The sequence below is a fragment of the Mastomys coucha genome, unplaced genomic scaffold, assembly GCF_008632895.1.
Source record: "Mastomys coucha isolate ucsf_1 unplaced genomic scaffold, UCSF_Mcou_1 pScaffold23, whole genome shotgun sequence".
NCBI lineage: Eukaryota > Metazoa > Chordata > Mammalia > Rodentia > Muridae > Mastomys > Mastomys coucha.
In genome coordinates this window covers 92,054,647-92,065,312 of record NW_022196906.1, presented here as the reverse complement: position 1 = coordinate 92,065,312, position 10,666 = coordinate 92,054,647, and the positions used below count along the sequence as shown (strand labels likewise).

The 10,666-nt window shown below is 46.3% G+C and overlaps 1 protein-coding gene across 6 annotated transcripts in view; it reads right to left on the bottom strand.

The window, feature by feature from the left end:
• Positions 1-3,822: 3,822 nt before the first annotated feature.
• The window catches only part of Rbp2 (retinol binding protein 2), a 25,189-nt gene continuing 18,345 nt past the window's right edge, over positions 3,823-10,666 (bottom strand). For all 6 annotated transcript variants that reach the window (XM_031345477.1, XM_031345482.1, XM_031345479.1 and 3 more), the window contains exons 4-5: positions 5,470-5,571; positions 3,823-4,058 (exon numbers count right to left, since the gene is read on the bottom strand). In XM_031345477.1, the coding sequence (XP_031201337.1) occupies positions 4,008-4,058; positions 5,470-5,571 (153 nt within the window). In that variant the 3' untranslated portion in view covers positions 3,823-4,007. The remainder of the gene's footprint in view (positions 4,059-5,469; positions 5,572-10,666) is intronic.

The following is a 10,666-nucleotide window of genomic DNA, read 5'->3' as shown; positions in this document are numbered from 1 at the left end:
TCTCTCTCTCTCTCTCTCTCTCTCTCTCTCTTTCTGCCTGTTGTCTGTGAATGGAGGTGTTTAGCTCTCAGCTACTACTACTCCAATACCATGCCTGTCTATTTCCTGTCATGACAATCATACACTAACTCTCTAAAACTGTAAGTAAGCCTACAGTTAATGCTTTCTTTTATAAGAGTTGTCTTAGTCATGGTATCTCTTTGAAGCAATAGAACAGTGACTAAGACAGTGGCTTTCTATGTGGAGGGCTATTACACCTGTTAACTTGCTTTACTCAGCAATGAAGGAGGATATTATGAGAACTTTTTCTTGGGAGATATGAACAGATGCCTACTTACCAGAGACCAGGAACTGACAATAGACCAAAGAAACAATATAGTTTAAATCTAAGTTGGTGAATTACAGTTTTTTTTTTAGGGTTATCTACAGGATTATGGGTGAGGGGTTACTTACAGGAAACTGGATGTCTTAAAGACAACTGTATCCCAACTTCCCAGCCTAGCACAAGTTACAGCTCACAGATATTGGAACGTTGGAGCCCCCTGCCTGATTTTCAGGTAGCTTGGCATGTCAGAGAATCTCTTCTCAACAGACCTTACTGCTTAGATAACTTTGAGGAGCACGAGGCCTTATACATCTGGTAGATTTCAGGGACTTCCTGAGGCTTATGAGTTTCCTGGGTCTTAATGAGTCCCCCACCCCCCCACCACCACCTTGAAGACTTCTGAATCTTACCAAGCTTCCCTCCTGGATGAAATGTTTCTATCCAGACAAAGTTGCTCTGTCACAGAGAATATGGTGAATCCCTCAGCACACCATGTTCTAAATGGACAAAGCCAGAGTTGTCTGTGTGCTTGCCAAGCTTCTGTGGGGGGCTGAAATAGTGCAGTCTGGACAAAGGTCCATTCTCCAAACTTAGGAAGGATGCACAGCAGGAACCCATGTTTTGAGGAAGACTTCCTGGTGACTGTCAAGTCTTAAAATGCCTGTTGTAAAGGATCATGTTGCTAAAGCTTTAGAAGCTAAAGCTTTGATTTTTAACAAAGAAAATCACACAATTACACACACACACACACACACACACACACATATATATATAGTATAAATATGTGGAGTTGGGGAGGAGTGCATGTGTGTGTGTGTGTATGTGCACCTGTGCGTGCATTACAAACTGACTTGGGTAATGGACTGCGCCTGAGATACCATGCTAAGATCTTATTAATAACTCATTTGAAGCCTGTTCAATAGTCCTCACTTAGCTGAAAAAAGAAAGGAGACTCAGAGAGAGAGGAAGGAATTGCCTCACAAACAGACCCAGCTGGAGAGGGTCTTGACCTGTGTTTGAACCAACAGTGAGTCCAGAGTCCATGTTCTCCTCAGGTCAGGCTTGCACAGTGCATGCTTTTGCCCATAAGTCACCTCACCAGCCTCATCTTTTACTATTTTGGTTTCTATGATCAAACATCTGACAAGAAGCCACTTAAGGGAACAAGGGCTTACCATGGCTCCCCGTTTAGGAAGGGATGTGGCATATCATGGCAGGGAAGGCATGCTGGCAGGAGTATGAGGCAACTGGTCTCATTACACTTGCAGTCAGGAGGAAGAAAGTTGACAGGACGTAGGAATGGGCCACAAGACCTTGAGATGTCTCCTGACCCAGTGACCCACTACAGCTAGAGCCCTCAGTCTCAGTTCAGCCCCCAACTGGCTGTCAAAAAGTTAATCTCTTCCACTCCATTTCAGTCAACATGGCCTGCAGGGCAGGGGTGACATATTTGTAACATGGTTTGTTTTCAAATAGGTAAGAATCAGGAATCCAGTGGCTCTGCTTATCCTATTCACAGTGGGTGCAGGAATGTGTGGGTTACCCGGGTACAAAGTACATGTCCTAGTTTTGAAATGGCTCTGCCAGTAGCACTCATTCAAGCCCAGTCACATCTTCCTTGAAAAGAATCCTCAGCCCCATTCATTCTTTCACATCCTACATAAACTACATAAACTATTCATTCTGCTACTTATGCATGTAAGAAACGAGTTTTCTGATGTTGTTCCATTTGGAGTTTGAAGTCATGTTGCCTGCTATTTGCCACTAGTATACCCGCTAGGGGAATGTGTGCCCTGCCTCTAATCCACTCTGTGGGGCAGACGTGTAGGGTATAAGGGGTCCTGTGGTTCAAGGGTGGGCTCCATCATTGGGAGACTTTTCAGAGCTTTAAAAGGCTCTAAACATCTCTGAGCTTCATCTCCCTACACACTATTCACAGAACCTTGGGGATTTGCTAGTCTCTTCGATACTTTTTTTGCAGAATCTAGGATCAAAAATGAACAGATATTAAGCCATTTGTGTTCAGGACTGTTCTACAGCTGGTCCTCAAGTGTCTTCCATTACCTGATTCAGCATGGTTTTCTTGAGACAAAAGAGGGTCATTTGAGGCTGCACTGAGCAAGGATAGGGCTAAGGGGGATGGTGGTTGGGGGGTGGAGTTCCTGGGAAAGTTTTGGAGAAAGCAGGGCAAAGGGCATACCTCAGTCTTTTCAGTCAGTCCTGGTCTACACCAGGAGACGGAGCCTGGTTCTCCTTCGGAGGTTCAGTTGCCTCCAAGGCATCTCCCACTTTCTCACCAAAAGATATCCCTTGGGTACCCCACCCAGCCATCGTGAGGCCCAGGTACTTTCCTGGCTCTCTTGTCCCAGGCACATGACATGCTTGCTGGGAAACAAAGCTTGCCAGGAGCCCCACTGTACAGGTTGCTTGGCCCAGGTGTTTGAGTGAGGTTGGCCCTGGGCCACATGGCTGGATTTCAGCCTTCTTGCCCATCCCCCAATTCCCGGATGCCTCAGGTTGTGAGATCTGATCATTCAAATTATGCTACAGTATGTTACCACCACGCTCTGCTCCTCTCAGGAGAAACTTGCTTTTTTTTTTTTTTTTTTTTAATAGAAAGTGTCTACATTTTGGTGGGACTCCAGGCTTTTGTAAAGGGATAAAGATTGTTTGGGCCTTCAAGACTCGATGAACCCCATAGATAAGCCTCATAGGTCTATCACCATTAACCAGTCTCTCTTTCCAGACACACCCTTTGCACAATTGGGCACAGCATGCTAAGCTTAACATTCTGATAGCACTTCAGAGGCCCTGACCTATCGCTACGGTGTCTCTGCTCATCTGTTACTCCTCAGGCAGTAACGCAGCCCACACACCAGATCTGAAGGGACTGAGTCCTCTCTAGGACCCAGACTCCACATCAAGCAAATAGTGTGCATTGACTCTCCTGTCACAGTGACCTAGCGTCTTCTCCTCTTACAGAAGAGAGAAAACCAGGGCAGAAGGGATAAGTGGTGTGCCTGTGGTCACTTAGCCAAGCAGTGGCATGGCAGAACTCAAACTAGACTTCCTTGTGCATGTCCTGTAGCATCCAGCATGGGTGGTAGGTTCAAGAAGGTGTGAATGGGCCAGTCAGTGTTCCGTAACCCACTTCATAGCACAGGGCCAAAGGGACTGACATTGTAGACTGCTGGGGCTCAGTTGGGGGTCTGGGAGAGGCAGTTCTATTTGGTCTGCTCAGGACAGGGTGCAAATCAGAAGGCAGATGGATTGTAGTATAGACTGTTGGAAAAGGGACACACATCTCTTCATAGGAATGTCTCCCAGAGGAAATGCTCACGAATCAGCAGTGTTGTCTAGAAGACACTCCTAATACCATCAACAAACCAACCAAAGAAGAAACAAACGAAATGAAACCAAGAACAACACAAGCCTGGAAGGCAGCGGCCATCTGCCTAGGTGAGATGGAAATAAAAGATGGAAAGCTTTTCAAAGGCTGAGAGGACATTTTGTTTCTTTTTTTAATAACAGGTTCCAAGGTAGGGGGTAGGTTCCTTTTATACACTCCAGTTTTAACCCAGACAGGTGATATAAGGGGCTCTATCAGGAACTGGAGAATCCCCATGCTGCTTTCCCTAGCTGGCGGAGAATTCTGCATGTGTTCCAGGCTTCCTCATGCCCATCACTTCTTTTTGAACACTTGCCGACACACTTGGTCACCGCAGGTCAGCTCCTGCAAGTCAGAAAGTGGGTAAGTGGCCGCCTGGCCTTCATTATTGCCCAGCACCTGGCCCTCTTACTCTCTGGCAGGTGGGTGAAGCTAGAATGAAGAGGACATTTAGCTGTTCTGGGCAAAGTGTCCCTCACAGACCCAATCAGCTGCCATGCCCTGCAGGGTAGCAGTAATTTGATTTTGACACTCAAATTGATCTTGAACAACTCTAAAAATGAAAAATGTAAAGTAATGTCCCTCTTGGGTGAGATCTCTCCTACTCTTGTGATTAAAGCAACACTGACTAATTTATTAAAAGGTGGCGAAGCCAAGAGGAAGGACAGGATAGCATGGGGAGGTACTACACAGGTGGTTAGGCCCAACAATAGGCCGAGGCTTAAGTGCTCCCCCTGGTCTGCCTATATGGTAGATGATGGGGTCCCACTTTTCACCAAGGTTGAGAGAACCTCAGGCCTTATCTGCATTTCACTGAACCCAGAAGGAGGAGGGTGAGTGAGCATGAGGAAGGCCACTACACTCATGTAGCTGATGATGGCTGTTCTCAGCCACAGGTACTGTTGGGGATGGCCCTACAATTAAAAACAAATCTATCACCTAAGCCACATCAAGGTAGGGAAAGCCGCCAGTGGAGAACCCCAGGAATGACACGCGTGTCATCAGCAGACAGGAGTAAAAATCTCAGGCGAAATTAGCTTGGATCTGAAAGGCATCTTGGTGACATTCATGTTGACCTTCGAGCTGAGTACCTGCCTGACTCCACAGATAAATGAGTGAATGAGTGAGTGAGTGAGTGAATCAAGGAATGAGGATGTGTTTGCTGAATGAGCCATTCATTTAGCAAATGAGTAGCTGGATGTTTGAAAGTGCGAAACTTCTCTCACTATTCCATTGCGGGGCCCATAAATAGCTGTGAAGATTGAAGAATGAAAAATAAAGCTGTCTAGGCTGTGATAGTTTATTGACAGATGTCAGCCATTGTCCGTCCCTCCTGTTGTTCTAGTAACGAGTCAGCTTCACAGGAGTGGCATCAGGTCCACCAAACCTTGGGGTGAGAGGCCATTCCCCATCCACCCCCCATGCTTGTCAGCCTCCCCTCCCCCTCCCCCAGTAACTGATAAGATGTCTGGTCCTCAGGTGGCTTGATTCACCTTTCTCACCAGCTGCGCCTTAGCAGGGTCTCTTCATTCCTCCTTGGATCTTGCTTTCCTAACTCAGCGTTTTAAACTTTCCTTTTTAATTGCAGCTATTCACAGAAGCAGCCGTATAGATTTCTTCCTAGAGTCCCCTGAGCTGGATGGGAATGGCTTTCTGACTGTGTGACCGAATACATTTGGCTGGCGCTCAGGGCCATTTTTCTTGTCAAATCGCCTGGCCTGGCCAGGTGAATGGCCGTACAGACCCCAGGGCTTACCAAGTACAGTTTATCTCCCTCCACCCACTGCTTCCAGCCACGGTTCTCCTTCTCTCCTTTCTGCACACACACGAGGGTGTTGCCTTCCCAGGTGACGAGGGTCTGCAAAGACAGAGGTCAAACAAATCACACAATGGCCCTGGGAGACCTAATAATCTGCAGCTTCAATTCTGCAAGCTCTGCCAGGCTCCTCCCTGCCCTCGGGGAAGAGTCCTGTCTCCATGATCCCAGAGACCTTCCAGTCTCCATTCCACATATACCCTCTGTTCCAGCCAAGCTGGTCTCTCCAGGCTGGCTGTATTCTCTTCTGAGGAATCTGACTCAACCGTTTTATTATATGGTAAAAATAGCACTTTGAGCTAGTAAAGGCAAGATGATGAATTCAACTATTAACAATGTGGAATTTCTGGAAGGGGAAATACCTCAAAGTCAACAGACAAATAACCAACAGGGAAAAAGAGCTGTAGCCTATCAGTAAAGACTTGAAATCCTTATATATAAAGGGCCTCTGTAAATCAATAAAAAGATCATTAACCTAACAGTCCATGCCAAGCAAGCATATGAACCGAGGGCTTATGGGGGGGAACTCTTGTAGTAGATGGTTTTTAAACAGAAGAAGAGATATTCTACTTCACAAATAACAGCAGAGATACTGATAAGACTGCTTCTCAGATCCAATTAATCATGGTCAATGATTTAGTAACCTAGGCCAGGGCTGTGCACCCTCACTCAGGGATGGTGGGAAGAGAAATCTTTTGTGAGGACTCTTTTATATTAGCTTTTAAAATATGGAATTGCACATAGTTTTGATTATGGTTTTGCTTTCAATACTTATTTTAAATAGTTTTTAATTTACTATTTGAAAATTCCCTATTTCATACGCATTTAGCTTTGAGTGTGTGTGTATGTGTATATGTGTGTGTGTTTTAAGACAGGGTCTCATATAGCCCTTGCTAACTGTGAACTCATCGTGTGCTGAGGATGACCTTGAACTCCTGACCTTCCTGCTCTGCTTCCCAGGGGCTGGGATTCTCATCTCTGATGATACTGCATGTATTCTTTGACCTAAAATGTCTACCCTGAGAATTTTCCTGCAGGGGCTACACTTCGAGCCTTGACCACTGTATATGAGAATAAATACAGGGAGGCTCCCTACTTCACTAGGGAGCTGCTCACATGATTCTAGGTAGGTCCTGTGACCTAGAACCTGATTGTTTGAAGGCTTATCTCTGGGTAGCGATGCTAATGGCATAGTAGTGTAGGGACGGCAGCAGAACTCATGAATGACATCCTCCATTCCAGCCCAACCAAGCTGACCAGTGGATGGAGAAGCCATAGGCCCGCCAGTTCCCAGGAGGCTGCAGGGCCCTGTGCACATCCTTACAACTCCCTAGATACCTCTGTTTCCCTCTTTAGTACCTTGGTGCCCTGATCAGACTCATACACTGCACCCAGTGATATTTTTGTCATTCCCCACTGCATCTGTGTCTTACTTCCTGTGTGCTTCACACAGCTGGGTTATTTTGTTTTGTTTTGCTTTTTTTCTCCCCATGTATGCCCAAACCACCTGGCACCTCTCTGGACGAAATTAGGCTGAGGACCTGACACTCGCTTTTTTCTATGTCTTATAAACCCTACTGATGATAAACTGACTTGTAGGATTTTTTTTCTTCTCCTTGTGCAATATACAAACCTGTTTTCTACAGATTGTTAAACCTACCTATTTCTAAAATAATATTTGACCTTGACCATAATATATGCTTTACGCACAGTGTTATTCCTCCCCATTCCCCCTCAATGCATCACAGGATCGTTTGTTACAGCAAAGGACTGGAAGCCTCATAAAGCCTGTCAGTGGGTGGTTGGTTAAATATGGTGTGATTCTTCCCTGCTGTGCAGCCATAGAAAGAAGACAACCAGAGCTGGTTGTTTAAGTGCTTAAAAATGCAAGGCACTGAGCAATGTGCATAAGGTGAGGGTGTGTATGTATTCTTTTGCTTAGTCCCTGTCATTTGCAAGGAAGTAAAAGAAATCCTGAGCAATGATTATCCCTGTGAAGGGACTGATGAGCTAGGCCACCAAGGCACAAAGAACATTCCACATTTACTGTTGTAAAAAACAAAAAACAAAAAACAAAACCCCAAACCGTAACCATTCATGTGCTCACAGTCCCCAAGTCTAATTTTAAAATAAAACATTCTGTTCTTGGGCTGGAGAGATGGTTCAGTGGTTAAGAGCTCTGGATGCTCTTTCAAAGGATCTGGGTTCAAATCCTAGCACCCACATGGCAGCTCACAACTACCTGTATGTAGCTCCAGATCCAAGGAATCTGACACCCTTACACAGATATACATGGGGACAAAGACAAAAATACCAATGTAAGTAAAATTAAAAATCCTGTGCTTTCTTTAAAAGGAAAATGTCTCTTTCTCTTTCGAGGGCATCTGAAACTTTGTATCTCTAAAGGACTTAGAGAAGTTCAAGCTATAGGTCTTCTGGCTCCGCTGGGAGGAAGAAGTATCTGGAAATTGCATCTTCCATTTCTCCTAATTGTCTTAGACCCCACTGCTTCGCTAGTAGATAGCTAAGGACTCTTGTCTTCTCCTTAGGTAAGGAGAGTGTGATCTCTTCTCCTTCCTCCCATACTGCATTGTACTGGAAGCCCCAGTGCACACTGACTGCATTGATGCCTCCATTCACAGGTGGAGCTCAGGAAAGGAGAGGCTGTTGGTGCTGTTGGTGGCTGTGTGGCTGTTGGTGACTGTGTGGGTGTTGGTGGCTATGTGGCTGTTGGTGGCTGTGTGATTGTTGGTGCTATTGGTGGCTGTGTGGCTGTTGGTGGCTGTGTGGCTGTTGGTGGCTGTGTGGCTGTTGGTGGCTATTGGTGGCTATGTGGGTGTTGGTGGCTATTGGTGGCTGTGCAGCTGTTGGTGACTGTGTGGGTGTTGGTGGCTGTGTGGGTGTTGGTGGCTGTGTGGCTGTTGGTGGCTGTGTGGCTGTTGGTGACTGTGTGACTGTTGGTGCTGTTGGTGGCTGTGTGGTTGTTGGTGGCTATTGGTGGCTATGTGGGTGTTGGTGGTTGTTGGTGGCTGTGTAGGTGTTGGTGGCTGTGTGGGTGTTGGTGGCTGTGTGGGTGTTGGTGGCTGTGTGGGTGTTGGTGGCTGTGTGGCTGTTGGTGGCTGTGTGTCTGTTGGTGACTGTGTGACTGTTGGTGCTGTTGGTGGCTGTGTAGGTGTTGGTGGCTGTGTGGGTGTTGGTGGCTGTATGTCTGTTGGTGACTGTGTGACTGTTGGTGCTGTTGGTGGCTGTGTAGGTGTTGGTGGCTGTGTGGGTGTTGGTGGCTGTGTGGCTGTTGGTGGCTGTGTGGCTGTTGGTGCTGTTGGTGGCTGTGTGGGTGTTGGTGGCTGTGTGGCTGTTGGTGGCTGTGTGGCTGTTGGTGGCTGCTATGACACTGAGCACAGTGCTTGACACTAGCCCGTGAGTCTGTGGTAGACAGTTTCCCTGAGGCAGAGTCTTGAGGGAAGCTTGCCCACCACCTGCCCTAGAGGAGGTCCCAGCAGAGTACACACATGCCCTGCAAGGGGGACATTCAGTAGACACTATCTGTTTATTTGCCTATTTTCTGTATGAGGCTGAGATCCTGGAGGATAGGAAGGGAGCTCCGACTCAGCATGACACCTGTCTCGATGATGCGGGCTTGGCAGGCAGTAGGAACTTAGCAATATTCGCAGAATGCAGAAAATGCTAGTGCAAGGGGGGACCTGTCCTAATATTTCATTTTAATAATTCACACTGGGCAGCAAGACCCAAAGTTATTCTGACCCAAAAGTAAATTGGTTACCAATGAATCATGGTAATGGTTACAAGATTGTGGGTTCACTCCTACATGAGACAGTGAGAAGCAGAGCTACAAGAATGGTTAAATGAACCAATGCCAAAGCTCACAGTTCTTATTAATTTAATTGTCTTTCTCCTCCTCTCCCTCCTCCTCCTCTCCCTCTCCTCCTCACTTGCTCTCCCTCCCCACCCTCTTGTCCTCACTCCTCCTCCGTCTCCTCACTATATCCTCGATGCTGGCCTGGAACCAGCCCTATCTTTGTCTTAACTTTCAGAGTGCTGGGGTTACAGCGTTTGCCATCATACCCAGCTTTTAGTTGCTGACCTTGTCCTTGTGTCTGAAGAGGTTTTAAAAACAGACTCAAACTGTTTTGAAAGATCCTGCAGCTAAGAAAGCCACAACTTTGGAGTGAGAAAATGGACAGGGAGAGAGCTCCGGAAGGGGCTGGGTTTGGGTAGAACAGGGGCAGGGGTGGAGCCCCTACTGTGACTTTACCTCTCACACTTCCAGAGTCAGCATCTCTCAAAAAGGCTCTTTATGCCAACAGAGATACAGGTGCCAGCTCAATGTTCACTCTGTGAGAGTCAAAAGCTGAACCAATACCTATAAAAGACTATCCTATTTCTTAAAAAAAAATCGTTTTGAGATTATAATGTTATCATTTTCCCCTTCTCTTTCCACCTTCCAAAACTCCTCATGTACCCCTCTTCAAATTCATGGCCTCCTTTTCTTATAATTGTTGTTGCTGCTGTGTGTGTGTGTGTATGTGTGTGTGTGTGTGTGTGTGTGTGTGCGTGTGTGTTTAACTATATGAATGTAGCCTGCTCAGTCCATATAATGTTATTTGTATGTTTTCGGGGCTGAGCATTGAGTAACCAGTTGGTGTCCTCTTTCTTGGGGGAGACTGTTTCTCCTGCTCTCAGTATTCCTTGGTTGCATTGTACCAGAAGGTGCCATGCAAGTTTCCAAAGGAGGGATGCACCCAATAGTCTTTCCCAGTTATGGCGTCTCTGAACCACGAAAACCACCATTGTGGGATAACCTAAGAGTGCTGTAGTGTCACACACACTTTGACTATAACCAACAGCTCTCAAATTAGACTCCAGGCCCACTCAACAAGAGGACAATCATGTGCTATACTGGAAAAATAAAAGCCAGCTACACAAGGATAGTGATGTCATGAATCTTGGAAGAGAACCAATATCTTAATTCTTCGGAAGTAAAATTATTTGAAGGTTGTGTCAGACTGTTCAGGACAAATGTGTGTGTATGTATGTGTGAGAGAGAGAGAGAGAGCGAGAGAGAGCGAGAGCAAGAGAGAGAGCAAGAAAGAGAGAGAGAGAGAGAGAGAGAGAGAGA